At 41.9% G+C, this 17,733-nt stretch overlaps 1 protein-coding gene across 8 annotated transcripts in view; it reads left to right on the plus strand.

The window, feature by feature from the left end:
• DMTN (dematin actin binding protein) overlaps nt 1–7,752 on the plus strand; it is a 96,185-nt gene extending 88,433 nt beyond the window's left edge. For all 8 annotated transcript variants that reach the window (XM_040346145.1, XM_040346140.1, XM_040346146.1 and 5 more), the window contains 4 exons: nt 2,936–2,943; nt 3,034–3,099; nt 4,508–4,588; nt 6,691–7,752. In XM_040346145.1, the coding sequence (XP_040202079.1) occupies nt 2,936–2,943; nt 3,034–3,099; nt 4,508–4,588; nt 6,691–6,804 (269 nt within the window). In that variant the 3' untranslated portion in view covers nt 6,805–7,752. The remainder of the gene's footprint in view (nt 1–2,935; nt 2,944–3,033; nt 3,100–4,507; nt 4,589–6,690) is intronic.
• Nucleotides 7,753–17,733: the final 9,981 nt, after the last annotated feature.

Here is a 17,733-nt window from a genome sequence, read left to right on the forward strand (position 1 = left end):
TACTATTGTTGTCTGATGTTTAGCATTGGTTCTGAGCATGCGTGTTAGTACTTTGGATTTTAGTCCAATGGACTTGTATACACACGATCAGATGATCCGATGTAACATAATTGTTATCGGAAAGTTTGAGAGCATTTGTCTGTGGAAATTCCGACAACAATTGTCCGATGGAGCATACAGACAGTCGGACTGTCCGATAAAACACGTCCGTTAGACCGTTGTTGTTGGAAAGTCCCATTGTGTTTATGGGCCTTTAGATTAACTACATGAAGATATTACCTCAAACTAGCGAGAGAAAATTTGAAATGATCCTTAGAACATTTTATTTTACCAAAATAGTGGTTCATGCTTTGGACGTTGAAGAAAAAACTCAAAAAGGGACATACTTGATGGACTATTTGGTCTTTTTCTGTCACTCTTGTAAAAATTTTGAAATATTAATTGTGTCTAATCACTATCCTGAAAGTTGTACCTTTTGTCTGGAATTCCTTTTGAAAACCAGCAATTCCTTCAGCCTCATAGCTATGTATCTGTAGTGTGAGATCTAAAGCCCTGCACACACAATCAGAATTTCTGATGGGAAAAGTCAGACAGACTTTTTCCATAGGAAATTCCGACCCTGTGTATGCCCCATCGGAAAAATTCCATCCGAAATTCTGATGAATTCCATTGGAGTTTATATATAGAACATGTTCTATCTTACTCCGGTGGAATTCCCTTGGAATTCCGATGTGCTTTTGGCCGGGCAAAAGCCCGATCGTGTGTACGCGGCATAAGGCTTTTCTGCCTCGGACAGATTGTCTCATGAAATTTGGAAAGAGGTTTACTGTGCTGCTCACTGTTGTTCTTGCTGGAGGCTCTGACATGAGGAAGCAAAAGTCCTGCCTTGACCAAGATGGCCACCTCCATGCAAAACAAGGCATGGAAAATCAGTACAGGGAAAGATCAGCTGCAGAAAGACAACAATCAATGCCAGTGACTAGCCCTTTGATCTCTTCTGGTTCTATTTTGGGAGGAGTTTCCAAAGTTCAGTTCTTCTTTAAGAATTTTAGTAATTTAATCACATCAGCTCAAAAAGATTTGGCTGCTCAATGACCAGGCCATTTTTTGCAACACAGCAGCAGGGACAGGGAAGCTGGTCAGAGTTATTGGCAAGATATATGGAGTCAAATACAGGGCAATCTTAGAAGAAAACCTGTTATGCCTTGTACACACGATCAGAATTTCCATCGGGATAAACTCAGACGGATTTTTCCGATAGAATTCTGTTCAAGCTGTCTTGCATATACACGGTCACACCAAATTCCGACCGTCAAGAACGCAGTGACGTACAACACTACGACGAGCCGAGAAAAATGAAATTCAATGCTTCTGAGCAAGCTTCGACTTGATTCTGAGCATGCGTGTTTTTTTCTCTGTCGGAGTTCCATACAGACAAACGGAATTTCCAGAAAAAAAGAGAAAATGTTCTCTTTCTAAGACCGTCGGAATTTCCGAAGGAAAAACTCAGATGGGGCACACACACGGTCGGAACATCCGATGAAAAAGTGTCGTCTTACTTTTTTCATCGGAAATTCCAATCATGTGTACAAGACATTAGAGTCTGCAAAAGACTTGAGGCAGAGGTTTACCTTCCAGCAGGACAACGACCTTAAACATATAGCCAGAGCTACAATGGAATGGTTTGAAGCAAAACATATTCATGTGTTAGAATAGCCGAGTCAAAGTCCAGACCTAAATCCAATTGAGAATCTGTGGCAAGACTTGAAAATTGCTGTTCACAGATGCAAAGAAGAACTCTCTAGATGTGTAAAGCTGGTAGAGACATACCCAAAAAGACTTGAAGCTGTAATTGCAGCAAAAGGTGGTTCTACAAAGGGGAGCTGAATACAAATGCACGCCACACTTTTCACATATTTATTTGTACTGTGTTGGTCTATCACATAAAATCCCACTAAAATACATGAAAAAAATTGGAAAATTTCAAGGGGTATAAATACTTTTTCAAGGCACTTTGAACTGCAAGCTAGGTTACATGCTGAATTCCTATATCTCCTGAGGACAGCAGACCCAAATCTTCCACACCAGAATCTGCAGTTACTCCAACTGCATATTATGGTGTCACACTTTTCTTGGCAGAGTATCCATAAGGCCTCGTACACACGACCGGATCTATTCGCTGGGATTGATCCACGGATCAGTTCCAGCGGACAAATCCGGTCGTCTGTACGGCCTAGCGGAGATTCATCCGGCCGATCGATTTCAAGCAGATAAAAATTTCTTAGCATGCTAAGAAATCTATCCGCTTGAATCGTGTCCAGCGGATTGATCCGGTCGTCTGTACAGACTCACCGGATCAATCTGTCCGCTCCCCTTCCTCGCATGCGTCGTAATGATTCGACGCATGCGTGGAAGTACTTACCTTCCAGCGTCGCGCACGTCGCCGCGTCATCGTCGCGGCGACGGCGCGACACGTCACCGCGGATGTATTCCACGCGGATTTCGATCTGATGGTTAGTACAGCCATCAGATCCAAATCCGCCAGAGGATTTATCCGCTGGAAACGGTCCGGCGGACCGTTTCCAGCGGATATCCTCTCGTGTGTACGGGGCCTTAGGTAGAACAAACCAACAATTACGAATGGTGGAGCAACAAACTTCTGTAGAAAATATAACAAGTTGGCAGGGCACCCAGCTTGCCAACCACATTTTGAAATATCTGTTTTGAATTTCTCTTTGCCTAAAGCATTGTTTTCATAGCTAATTTTTGTCTCAAAAATTTGGCCTGTATGTTTGTTAAGGACTGGCGTTGTTATCCCTTTCCCAAACTACAATATTGATCCACCACTGACTTCTAATTGTCTTTGGACATAAGAGTTCTGTAAAACAATTAATCTAATAGAAATTTTACTCTTATGATTTTTCTGTTTTCGCAGGATTCCAGGTAAGCATCCACATAGAAGGGTTTAACAGAAGAGACTGGGAGGTGAACACCAGGAATCACAACTGCTAGACATATTTTTGTATCCCACAGAATGGAGAAGGACTAAGGTCCAGAATGGACAGAGGAAACTCTCTACCCAGCATGCTGGAGCAAAAGGTGTGTACCTGAACATGAATTATGAGTTTACAGTGTATATATGTAGAAGAGGCCAGACAACAATCTTAGAGGAGGTGATAAAAACTAAACAGGGCTACCAAAAAAAATCATCTACAAATTTTAGACTTCATAAAATAGAATTAGCTGCAATTTTCCCTTTCTTAAAATACTAGAATGATGTTTGTGGTACAAAGCATTTTTTACATTTGGTGCTACAAAACAAATTAATGCAAATTTAAATTAAAACTAAATAGTAAGGGCCTAGTAAGGCAAATATTAATTGGTAAAAACAAAAATAATTCTGTGCTATGGAAGATTTTAACACATAAAAGCAGCCTACACCAAAATCTGCAATACCAAATTAGTGCACAAATAAATCAAATAGTGTGGCGCTAATAATAATTTGTAATTTTATGAATGAAAGCTACAGCAGTAGTTTCCATTTACAAATTAATGTTGAGCAGGACTAAGCTGACAGCTCAGTCCATGGGCGTCCGCTGAATTTTTTTCAGAGGGGGGCGCTTTGGCAGCGGTGATACACAGTCGCATTTAACCCGCTAGTGGCCGAATAGCGCAGCTAAAACGATGGTAAAACGCTGCTTTTTAGTGGCGCTTTACCAATAACGCGGTCAGCTGGCAGTGTGAAATAGCTCTTGAGATAATTCAGCTTCACTCCATGCCCATATAAATATAGCCTAGAGAATGTACAGACCCCCCTTCAGCACTGACCCCTCCATTCAGCACAGATGGACCCCCTTCAGCACAGACCGCCCCATTCTGCACAGACCCCTCCATTTTGCATAGATGACCCCCCTTCAGCACAGACCCCCCCATTCCACACAGACCCCTCCATTCAGCACAGATGGACCCCCCTACCCCATCCCATTCAGTACCTCAGATCAGCCATCAGCATGACACAGGCACATCATGTTCCCTCCCCCTGTGTACACATAAACACCGGAGGGGGAGGCGGCTTCACTCTGCTCGCTGTGCTCGCTGTGCCTGTGTGACATCCGGGCCGAGACCGCTCAGACAGCCCGCGGCCGCTAGACTCTTCAACACCTTCTCGATTTTCCAGGGGGGGTCAATTGCCCCCCCTTGCCCTATGGAGCAGATGCCCATGGCTCAGTCCTGTAGTTTACACAGGGAAAGCTTCTCATCGGAACTCTGATTCAGATCAGGTAGCCATCACTGGCAGAAGAGCTCCAATGATTACACAGGAAGAGTGAATCTCTTTGTGCAATTTACAAAACTGACCTGTCAGTGTAATAGTTCGGTCCTGTACAGCGCAAGGTTGCAGATGCCTGACAAAAGAAGGTCCCGCGACCACCAGTTGGACAGTTCTGATCTAGCCATTTTTTTATATCACATTTTGTCTTTCAAGTGTATTGAAATGTTCTTTCCCCAGGTACTCCCATATGAGACACTGATGATAGCAAACAGAGGACGTCAAAAACTGCCCCCTGGTGTAGACAGGACTCAACTGGAGGTGAGAAAGAAGAATATAAAGCTTCATCAACTCGTTATGTTGTGGGGGCTGGCCCATCTTTTACCTCTGCAAACTCTCTTTTAAACTAAAAAAGTTTTATGCAAAATATTTTGAGTGTGCATATAGATTCTCTTGTAGAAAGAAATGTTCGGACAGCCGCACTCTGGAAAAACCTTCTCGGTTGCCTTTTATTGGTAAAAGTATTCAAACACCACACATCACAGCAAAGACAGGGGCATACAGCTGACGTTTCGCACTATCAATCAGTGCTTACTCATAGCTATGCGAAACGTCAGCTGTATGCCCCTGTCTTTGCTGTGATGTGTGGTGTTTGAATACTTTTACCAATAAAAGGCAACCGAGAAGTTTTTCCAGAGTGCGGCTGTCCAAACATTTCTTTCTACAATTGCTTCGTGCATTGCCGGCACCTGGGTTTCTCTGAGAGGATATGGATTCATCCACATACCTAATTGGAGCGGTGACTATCATCTCCATATAAATTCTCTATCGCTTTTTGTCATTATATTGGGTGAACACTCCACATGAATATAAGTGCCAAACTAAGGGATGCAGTGGTTGTATGTGTGACAGGGGTCACTTTGGGTGGGGGGTTTGTGCAACTCAGCTTACCTTGGAGAGCTCTGGAAACTCTGTGTCCAGCTTCCCCGGGCCCTCTTATGTGTACATCACCCTGGGTGAATGAGAACCCCACTATGATCTGTGCTAGTCAGACTCAATGTTGTATATATGTATATATTGGGGCAGATCCACAAAGATCTGCACCCGCGCAGCGTATCTGAGATACGCTACGCCGCCGTAACTTACCAGGCTTTGGTTTGAATCCTTAAAGAATTTGCGCCATAAGTTACGGCAGCGTAGTGTATCTCTAGCGGCGTAAGGGCGCGGAATTCAAATGCGGCGAGTAGGGGGCGTGTTTCATTTAAATGAAGCGCGTCCCCGCGCCGAACGAACTGCGCATGCCCCGTCCGTCAAAACTCCCAGGGTGCATTGCTCCAAATGACGTCGCAAGGACGTCATTGGTTTTGACGTGAACGTAAATGGCGTCCAGCCCCATTCACGGACGACTTACGCAAACAAAATAAAAAATTTAAAATTTGACGCGGGAACGACGGCCATACTTAACATTGAGTACGCCACCAGATAGCAGCTTTAACTATATGCCGGAAAAAGCCGAACGGAAACGACGTAAAAGAATGCGACGCCCGCTCGTACGTGGATCGTCGGAAATAGCTAATTTGCATACTCGACGCTGAATACGACGGAAACGCCACCCAGCGGACGTCGGAAAATTGCATCTAAGATCCGAAGGCGTACGAAGACATACGCCTGTCGGATCTAACCCAGATGCCGTCGTATCTTGTTTTGAGGATTCAAAACAAAGATACGACACGGGAATTTTGAAAGTACGCTGGCGTATCAATAGATACGCCGGCATACTTTATTTGTGGATCTGCCCCACTGTGTGTTGTCTCATGCTGTTGTGGACTATTTGCTGTGATCGTTTGGGGTGTGACTGTATTCTATTGTGGCTGTCTGCCTCAACTATTATGGGATGTGTAAGTGTGTTTGCTGTGAGGAAAGAGGGATGGGGATTTCTCCAGCAGCTCCCCTGCTGATAAGACTGTTTACTGATGAGAAGTTTGAACACACCTGACCTGTGTCTATTTTCATTGGACAGTTTAACCTGCCTGTTTTCCGAGGGTGGGGGGAAAGAGTCTTTGAGTTATTTTATCTATTGTATCCATGTGTGATAATAAATGAGTTTGTTATTTGCTACTCTACACTGTGTTGTGGCTGGTGACTGGGTGGGCTAAAGAGTCTTGGATATTGCTGGTTCTGGACAGAGGAAGCAATGACAGCGGACATGGGTTCCTCACAACTAAAATGCGATACTACGTGATTAATGCCTAATAGTAGCCAATATTTGACACTGTCAATTAAGTGAACTGGCATGGCAGACTGAGAAATAGGGTTGGGGCAGAACCTCAGGTATCTGTGGAATTTATCTAGGCATATTGTAAAGTATTTTGGACAGGCTACTCACCATTCCTTAAAGTGTTTTTCATGCTTTTTTCCTCCAGCGACATCTCTCCCCTGAAGAATTTCAGCGTCTTTTTGGTATGCCTTTAGAAGAGTTTGTGAAGTTGCCACTGTGGAGGAGAAATGAGATGAAACGGAAACTGCTTCTTTTTTAACTCTTCTGGGGACAAATCTGCTCCTTTCAACCCGTGGGAAGAGTGGAGTCAATAGGGTTATCTAACCAGAAGGACTCTTGTTACATTGCACTGTAATGGGATTAAAAGAGTGTAACTGGCATGTCTGATATGGGTGAGGTCACAGGGCTAGAAATCAACCCAAACTTACATCAAACACCAATCATGGAGCCAAGATCAAGCACCAAGGAAAACCCCAGATTCTCATTTAGGACCAAATTATGTTTTAATATACACAATTTATCCTTTCATTATGTAAGTTCAGTCTTTATAATACAAAATATAGTACAATAGAATGGGTCACTTATACACAAGATACTATATATAGACAGATCACTATTACACAGCAGATACACCGTACACTACTCGGTGAGAAGAACATTTGTACACAGCAGATGCTTTACACTAATGTATATAACCCTCCTGTACATAGTAGATGACACGCACAGTTAATCACAGTGACATATCAAATCACATATAGCCTTTAGGGGCTTTAATTTACAATCATATTTCTATAAGGACAGCCTCTATCACTCCAATGCTCCCCCAGATTATAGATTTGACGCAGGCTTTGCACTCCCAACTGTACACTATCATTAGTAAGTAGGGGCAGAGGTGCTACTACCCCTTTGTCATATGCTGCCAAGTGCCGTGTGTGTGTGTTTATGGGTGAGTGCTTTCAATTTTCTGCATCCCTGTCTTTCAGTGAACAACATGGCAGATTTCCAAAAAGGCAGTTTATTTCATGCTCACCTGCTGCGTGTGGTTTGTGACATGCTGGATTTTTTGGTACAAGTTTTTTTCCTTGCAACAGCTGTCCCAACTTATTGCCCACATCCATGTTACAGACCCTTTATATCTATGCTTCTGTGTACACATGTACATGTACTGATGCCTTTCCCATTAAAGTGTACCTGTCATTTATTCAAACCCAAGGCATCTTTGTTTGAACTAAGACTGCCGTGCTCTATGCAGCCACTTTGGAGCTTAGGGGAAAGGGGGCCTAGTAAAAGACTTATCTCCGCTCTTCAGCTTATTGCAACCTCCAGGCCCTAAGCCTAAATTATATGGCATTGTTGGCTTGTAGTATACCTAGAAACGCAGCAGCTGATGGTCAAAGTAACGTGGAGGCTGCCACGCCAGTCTCCTCTGTACCATTCCAGCTGTACTGGTGTGGAGGGGTAACTAGTGACATAAGCAAAACGCAAGGGTTTGCCGCTAATTCCGGTTAACTGTTAGGCTGAATGTTGTTTATGCTCACAAAATTGCTGCCTGTGGTGTGTATAAATTACTGGTCTATTTCATCTTCACCAAAGTTACGTCATAATATGTATATCTCATTTTCACTGCACTCTCCCTATATACCCCCACCTCCTATTTTTCCCATTCTATAATATAACCACATACTCTGACCCTTGTGTTCTCCCACGTGTTCCATGTGTTTCCTGACTTGTCCTCATGAATATTCCATTACTCTACCCTTATGTGGCACTCTAATGTTTTATTTTCACTCATTCTTACATGTGTCCAGTGTCTACCTTTAATGTTCACGCTTTTCTTCTTTTTCTTATTTTTGGGCTTCTCATGTATAATTATTAATATTATTATAATTATTAAAGGTAACTGAATATTCTGATTTTCGGTGTATATTATTATTATTATTATTATACAGGATTTATATAGCGCCAACAGTTTGCGCAGCGCTTTACATCAGGGAAGACGGTACAGTCACAATACAATCAATACAGGAGGGATCAGAGGGCCCTGCTCGTTAGAGCTTACAATCTAGAAGTATACTATTGTTATCATTAACCAGAGTTATGTGAAGCACTGGGAGGAGTCATTATGAGGGATTTATTTAATTTGTTCTTTTTATGCTGACTAGCTGGAGTGAAATAGGAAACAAGAACATAACATAGCTACCGTATTTATAGGCGTATAACATGCACCCTAACTTTAGGAGGGACGTTTCAGGGGAAAAAACTTTCCACAGCCCCCTGCGTATAACACACAGGCACAGTTTACCCTCTATTTTCAGGGTAAAAAAGTGAGTGTTATACGCCAATAAATACAGTAATATCATTACTATAATAACTTGGTTAAAGGGGGGGGGGGGAGATAAAAAATATATATTACCCAATTTTTAATCTCTCCTATCCATGAAAAACTGTTAAAAAGTTGCCTTTCTAAATCCATGGCTTCTCCCTGTAACTTCTAAATCTCATTGAAAGATTTCCCTTTCTGGCCTATTTAGTGCTCGTTTGTCAACCAAAAGTAGCTCTTGCTGCGACAATCACAGCAAAATTGCATTGTGTTTGGTGCGTCATTAAGAATAATGGCATCCAAATGTGTGCCACACGTTTTGCCATAAGTTGGAATCATGGGAGGAATCGTACCTATTTTAGTGGTGATTCCAAGTCGCTAGGTGTGAATGGGGCCTAAGGCATCCAATTAAGCAATGGCTGCAGTATGAACAACAGATACACAAATTAATACACTACATTGCCAATTGATGATAAATGTCTCTCACCAAAATGCTGAGATCAGGAGTGGTTGATCTTTGCTAGAGCTATTGATGGACTCTGATGCCGTGTACACATGACCGTTTTTAATATCATGGAAAAAAACAAAGTTTTTCTCAACGTGATTCTTGTCAAGCCTGCCTTGCATACACACGATCGTGAAAAAAAATGCTTGAGCAAATCGCGGTGACGTACAACATGTACGACAGTACTATAAAGGGGAAGTTCCATTCGAATGGTGCCACCCTTTGGGCTTGATTATGCAAATTTCCCTTCTCATAACCTACTTCTGAGCATGCACGTTTTTTCCCTGTCGTTAAAGCCTACACATGACCATTTCATGACAAGAAAAACGACGACGTGAAAAACGGCGAGAAAAATAGAGCAGGTTCTAAATTTTTAATGCCCATTTTTCTCGTTGTAAAAAATGCTCTGCAGCCTACACACGGTCGTTTTTAATGACCAATTTAAAAAGTGGCATTTTTCTCGTCATGAAAAACGGTCATGTGTATGCGGCATCACAGGCAGGATATTTGTCTATACATGCTATTTTTGGATAGAAGAATCTGGATTTCTTTTGTTCAGCCCGCAGGCTGAATGAAAGAAATCCATGGGTTTATTGCTAGCTTAGAGCTGGGTATACGTACACTGGTAGAATTTCTTACAAAATTACAAATTTGTTTAAAAATTCATAGAAAATTCTCAGTACATTCAAATGTCGTTCAAAAGCAGTTCAAGATTTTGTTTGCTTTTTTTTGTAAAACTTATTTTATTGAGTTCAGTTACATCTTACAGTTTAGCAATACTCGTTAGTAACAGTGACGTACATTTTTACATTACAACAAAACAACAAAGAAAACACAAAGAAATATCCGAAGGTAGCCAAAACAAGTAAAGCATAAGAAGGTTATTCTTGAGAGTAGGGTGGATGGCTCGCCTACCCTCCTCAGTTATCTAAGCACAGCGCGTTTCGGGCTCTGGTATTGCCACGGGTGGAGAACCACCCTAGGCGGTTCCAGGGGCGACCCTACTCAGGGTCCACGCCGGAGGACGGGTGCCTATCATGGCCTCCCAAGATTTTGTTTGCTTTTAACAATCAATTTTGGAATGAATTGACTTTACCAAACGAACACCACATATAGTATACACTGTTAGAAATGTGTACATTCAAGAAAACGTTTCCATCTTGCTCCTTCAAATTTTCTCGTCACTGTGGTAGAAAACTGTGTTGATTTGACCACAGTAATGATTGGAAAAAAAATGAACTTTCTTACAATGAAAAGAGGGGAAAATGGTCTGGTGTCACCCGAAAAGCACCTCCATCCCAATATATACAACAAAACACAAAAAGTCGCCCTGGGACTTTAAATGAGGTGAATGCGATTAGTCAGTCACATGACAAGTAAATACAGTATCAAAGTTTATTAAAAGTTGTCATACATATATGAACAATAAAAAATTGACAAGCCGGAAGAGGAATTGTCTTGGGCCGCACAGAAAAAAACTGTAACAATAAGGATAGCTGATGAGAGAAAACGACGAAATAGATCACAAGTTAATGATCACTGATATAGATAATGTACCTAATAAAACGTAATTTTTCATTGTAATACGTTTTTAAAATTAAATTTAAGAGGGCATCATAAAATTACTGTGATATTTGACACTATTTTTGATAAACTAACGCATCAATATCTGGTTCCAAGGATGGAGTAGCAATTCTCAGTGAATTCTCAAGTACCTAGTGGTACTAACATTTAGGGCATTATGCTGTCAGGGACAATGCCCGGGGGTGGACGTAACACTTGGGGCCTTTGCCCGCGTCTGAACGCCAGAAGAAAATTACAGAAAGGTAAGTAAACAATTTTCTGTTTTACTGGAGCATCATGACAGCACACAATGGGATATAGTAGTTAATCGGGTTGAAAAAAGATACAAGTCCATCTAGTTCAATAATGATCATACAAATGAGAGTGTGATTTATTAAAATTGTATGAACTGGAAAGAATGATGCTTCTTACAAATGTCACTGTTGCAAGAGCTGCTGGATCGATTCTGTATGGTGAGAAAAGGCCAGGAGCAATCAGGAAATTCAAAGAGCAAGAGAGACTGTGTACTCACAGAAATGTGAAGCATAGAAGGGGGGATTATAGCAATGATAATATCCTGCAGCTCAGAGAGAGACCCCTGACTGACATAGGAGTGCCTTTTAAAGGGGAAGCACAGCCAAAGCTCATTTGGCTTTACTTCTCCAGTGGATCACAGAAGTGCAGTTCATTCTGCACTCATGTGAACCGTTTTCAGCAGACAGCAGGCTGAAGCCCACTGTCGGCTGACGTCACAGAGCCGGCCCAGGCTCCAGCAAGAACGCAACGATGAAGTCAGAATCCACCCACATGCCTGGACCGGAACCCGGCTCAGGCTCTCAGCGAGCCTGAGCCGGATGCTCCCACCCCCTCCACATCCCAGTGCTTCAGTGAGTGGAAGGGGGGGGGCAGAGCAGAGAGCTTCTGACTGACAGTCACTAGCTCTCTGTTCAGGAAGCCCTGAGAACCAAGCGATTGGCAGTGTTTGATCGCTCAGTTCTAAGTGTTAGAGCCAGCGGGGGGAAAATGCTGCATCCATATAGGTAAGTATGATTCAGAAAAAAAACCAAGCCAATACTTCTTTTTTAAAATACACAGCCGCTGTAACTAAGCGCCCTGTGTCACGGCCTCACACGTGCAAAGAGAAGAAATGTTGGGGTCGCCTTCTTGGAATCTGGCACAAAGGAATACGGTTTCTTGCGCATGTGCATAAACGACTGGGGTGGTGGTCACCATGTTTGAAAAAGCCAGTCCCTAGCTGAGGGGAGAAGAACCCTGGGAAGGAGGCCATGCTGCCACTGAGAAGGAATTAGAGGAAAGGGCAGACAGTGGCCATGTAACCTCAGACCAGGAGAGATTTGAACCTGGCTGGTCACAGGAATATTATCAGCTAAGCATGAAAAATGTAGATAGATAAAAAAGGAAATAAAGATATCTTGTCCATGGTTAGAACAGGAAAAAGAACCGGTCCTATGGGACAATTTCTATATTTTAGAGAAGCGAGAAACGTTTCTTTCTAATTTTTGTTGTTTTAAAAGTGCCCTTTTTGCGAATACCAAAATTGAATAAGCTTATGCTAGTTAAAGCTGAATTACAGGAATTCAGCTACTTTTTAAAAACCATGCATTAAGTCCAACGAGGTGCCTTATAGACTTATCACCTATTATTTACTGTATATCTGAAAGGTTTATTGTGCTTCATTGCTCACTGTGGTCTCAGCTCCTTCAAGAGCAGAGTCACTGGAAATAAAGTCCCTCCTTCTGCCCATTCACAGAAGCCTTTGTAATATTTGAACTCATTCAAAAAATACAATGGCATCTGTGAATGGACAGCAGATGGGAGGGGAAAGCAAGCATAGCTGCTCAGTGTGTTTTTGTCCTCTCACAGTCAGAGTGTATCCTCCTGGAGTACAATAAACCCGTCACATAAAAGTAATAGAGATAAGTACCGAAGGTGACATACATCTTATTGGACTTAACTCACAGTGTGCCTGCGTTTTTTGCAAAAATGCTGAATTAATATGTGGAATTCAGCCTTAATAGCATGTGGATTTTGTTTGTTATGGGATACTATTTTGTTTTTCGGGCATCCAAAAAAAAAAACTAAGAAATAACATTTATTCACAGGAAATATGAAGTATACTTTACCATATGGATTAAACTAGGGCCGAAACAACTAATCAATTAATCGACAACTAATCGATTAAGAAAATAGTTGTCAACTATTTTCATAATCGATTAATCGGCCAGTTAATTAGTTGGCCTGCATATAGTATGCATTATTTGTTTACATATCAGGAAATACAGTGCAGCACACATACAGCTCAGTACACTATCCATACATGTCACCAAGTGCCTGAGAATTTGTGAATGTGAAAGTGTGAGAAGCAATGCCTCATGGGACATATAGTCCTGGGCAGGAAGTGAGTGGTTCTAAAGGCAGAAGTTTTTTTACCTTGCTATAGCGGGCGCTCTATACTATACTTTGCAGCTTGCTATTGAGGCACTCTGAAGGCAGGAGGAGCCAGAAGCATCGGTGAGGGACCCCAGAAGTGGAGGATCTGGGCTGCTCTGTGCAAAACCGTTACACAGAGCAGGTAAGTATAACAAGTATGTTTTAAAAAAAAAAAATCACTTTAAAAGGCTCTGTGCAGGGAAGATCAGCATCTGAACCCAGAGAAAGTGGAGGTAATAGAAGGCATTACAATTACTGTAGTTGGTTACTTATATTTACCACTGCATATGGATATTTAAGAATAAATTGCCTTTTTTTTTTATTTACATATTGACTAAATTGTACACCACACTTTTTTTTTAAGATTATCCGATTAGTCGATTAATCGAAACAATAATCGGCCAACTAATCGATAATGAAAATAATCGTTAGTTGCAGCCCTAGATTAAACTGGAAACTCTTTATCACTGCCTCTCTAGAAAACCAATAAAAGGTCAAATAATAAATAATACAAACATCAGTGCACTATTTTTGTATATATTTTGTTTCTTCTTAGAACTCTTGCATATAGGAATCCAAAAATACACCATTCACGCATTTTTTTTTTGTTGCTGATTTGAACGCAGCCCATTGCTTTCAATAGGCCTGTACACACAGGTGCGTAAATATCAGTAAACTCGCACTGTGTTTAGATTAGTAAAAAAAAATTGCATTACTACTCAGTATTTTAGGTGCGTAAATCACACCTTTTTCATATTATTTAGCAGTGTGGGAGCAAGAATTTTTACATGCAACCAACTTTTTGGGTGAGGAACTTTATGCCAGGAAGATCCAGGCCCAGATTCTGAAAGGACTTACGACGGCGCAGCGCCATGTACGAGCCGTCGTATCTATGCGCCTGATTCTTAGAATCAGTTACGCATAGATATCCATTAGATCCGACAAGCGTAAGTCTCTTACGCCGTCGGATCGTAACTGCATTTTTCCGCTGGCCGCTAGGGGCGTGTAAGCTGATTTACGCATCGAAATATGTAAATTAGCTAGATACGCGAATTCCCGAACGTACGCGCGGCCGACGCAGTAAAGTTACAACGTTTACGTTAGGCTTTTCCCGGCGTATAGCTGCCCCTGCTATATGAGGCATAAGTGCGGCGTACCAATGTTAAGTATGGCCCTCGTTCCCGCGTCGAAATTTGAAAAAGTTTTTGTCGTTTGCGTAAGTTGTCCACGAATGGGGCTGGACGTCATTTACGTTCAAGTCGAAACCAATGACGTCCTTGCGTCGTACTTTGGAGCAATGCACACCGGGAAATTCCACAGACAGCGCATGCGCCGTTCGGTAAAAACGTCAATCACGTCGGGTCACAGTAGATTTACATAAAACACGCCCCCCTGATCCAAATTTGAATTAGGCGGGCTTACGCCGGCCGATTTACGCTGCGCCGCCGCAACTTACGGAGCAAGTGTTTTGAGAATACAGCACTTGCCCGTCTTAAGTTGCGGAGGCGTAACGTAAATCGGATACGTTACGCCCGGGCAAAGTTACGCCGCTTTACGAGAATCTGGCCTCCAGTGTTCATACATCAGTGTCGTGTGCAAGGACCCTCAAACGTCAGGTAATTATTTGTAACTAAAATGGGTCCCTAGTCAGAGTAAAAAAAAAAAATCTCAGGCTGCAACACTCACCTTCAATCTGCAGCTGCACACACACTAGTTTGTTTTTACCACAAGATGTTTTCAGTCCACACCCAGCATCATTCAACCTAGAGGATACCATGAATGTAAATTAATATTTATTCCTGTTTTTTAGCCTAGGCCAAAATAATGTCATAAATCCCAGGAGTCTTCAGGGGGTAGGGTCTCACCTAAGCACAACCTCCTAGAGTAGAAACGACAAGAAAAAAATCTCCTGTGCAAAAGTGTGATATCCTGGTAAAAGGTATTGAGAATGACTTCATGACGCAAAGATATAACCTCAAGCCTTGCTGCTCTCTTGGACTGAGGACATCCTGAAGCCACTAAAAGGACAAACAAAAGAGGGTGGAAAAGAAAAAAAACTCCCTTGCAGCTTGCAAGTAAATAACTACTTGTATTTATAAAAAAAAAAAAAATCTATATATTATTTTTATAAAAAGAGTTTTCTTATATTACATTACATCAAAAATTATATCATAAGGTTGGAGAGGGAAAAATACATACACAAAAAAGGACAACAGCAAGAGCTATGGTGTACAATATTTTTTTCATAATGGATGTCCAAATATGAGGCTTCATTTCCATGGACGTTTTTACAGCCATTTTTTTTAGCCTTTTTTACAGCTTAAAAACGCCTGTCCATGTTTAAAAAAAAAAAAAATATTTTTTTTTTTTTTTTTTTGGAGCTGGAGCTCAAAAACGCTGCGGTAGCGTTTTTTGCGCGTTTTTTAAGGTCTGGCGTTTTTACAGCTCTAAAGCTGGAGCTTCAGAACGCACTGGTCATGTGTTTTTTTTGCAGCTTAAGAACGGCTCAGCCATCTACAGCTCAAAAACGTCATGGTGGGCATGAGGCCATAGACTAACATGGAGAGCTGTTTTTAAGCTGCAAAAAACGCTCAGAAAAGTGGCTGTAAAAACGTCCATGGAAATGAAGCCTGATAGTAACAGTATACAATTCACAACAGTGAATTGCCGTTAATATAATCCCAACGCGTTTCAATCTTAATGTTGTATGCGATCTTCTTCAGGGTTTAAATATGTAAACATCTATAATGTATCAAATACTCATTTAGAGACTACTTGTATATAAAGGAATCCAGGATATTGGAATAAGTCCTACCTTCGGTGGAAACAGATTATTTATAACCAGAGTAAATTATAAAAAACATCACACTAGGATATTCTCATGAGGGTCAATCAGCCAAGGGACAGGCACGGAGTTCAGTTCTATCTGTAAGAGGTCACACAAAATTATTAGGCATGCAGGGGTGTCGGGAGGAGGCAGCCGCACATATGCAATACACCAATGTATAAAAAAGTATATAAATTTGCCTACAAATAAATAACCAACTGCTATATTTCAGTTGGATTCAAAGAAAAAAATACCAAAAAAATTCTACATAACAGGTGTAGTTACCTTGTTTAAACATATATAGGTATCGGGTATGGTATATCAGTCTATCCAACAGTAAAGGCGGTGGTCAGATTATATATTCATCACAGAAATGGAGGTGTTCACAGTGACTAACCGTCTTCATATCCACATACTGCATTGGAAAGATATACATATGTATGTTTATAAATGGGTAATGGGCTAGCAGCATTCAGTCCACAACCAAGGGAGGTGGGTCCCAATCTTTGCCTAGAACAGTGGCGGCTGATGAAGTTTTAGGATGGGGGGGCGCAAGACCACGCCCTCCACCTTTGGTTCCTCCCACTTCTCATAAGCCACACCCCTTATAGAATCCACCCACTCCGTCCCCTGTATTCCACTTGCTTCCACTCATAGTGTCAAGAGTATACAGCTCAGCATCACAGGACAGAGTATACAGCCCCAGCATCACAAATCATGGTATGTAGCGCAGCCTTACAGATCGGCACAAACAAACTAAAAAATCACACTGTTAGTAATGAAGGACTCTAAATGGGCATGAGATTATCAGAGACTGCGGACATACTGCACAAGATTACCAGAGACTGCGGACATAATGCCAAAGATTACCAGAGACTGCGGACATACTGCACGAGATTACCAGATACTGCGGACATACTGCACGAGATTATCAGAGACTGCAGACATACTGCACGAGATTACCAGAGACTGCGGACATACTGCATGAGATTACCAGAGACTGCGGATATACTGCATGAGATTACCAGAGACTGCAGACATACTGCACAAGATTACCAGAGACTGCAGACATACTGCACAAGATTACCAGAGACTGCGGACATACTGCACAAGATTACCAGAGACTGCAGACATACTGCACAAGATTACCAGATACTGCGGACATACTGCACGAGATTACCAGAGACTGCGGACATACTGCACAAGATTACCAGATACTGCGGACATAATGCCAAAGATTACCAGAGACTGCGGACATACTGCACGAGATTACCAGATACTGCGGACATACTGCACGAGATTATCAGAGACTGCAGACATACTGCACGAGATTACCAGAGACTGCGGACATACTGCATGAGATTACCAGAGACTGCGGATATACTGCATGAGATTACCAGAGACTGCAGACATACTGCACAAGATTACCAGAGACTGCAGACATACTGCACAAGATTACCAGAGACTGCAGACATACTGCACAAGATTACCAGAGACTGCGGACATACTGCACGAGATTACC

Source organism: Rana temporaria, chromosome 3 (genome assembly GCF_905171775.1).
Source record: "Rana temporaria chromosome 3, aRanTem1.1, whole genome shotgun sequence".
Taxonomy (NCBI): domain Eukaryota; kingdom Metazoa; phylum Chordata; class Amphibia; order Anura; family Ranidae; genus Rana; species Rana temporaria.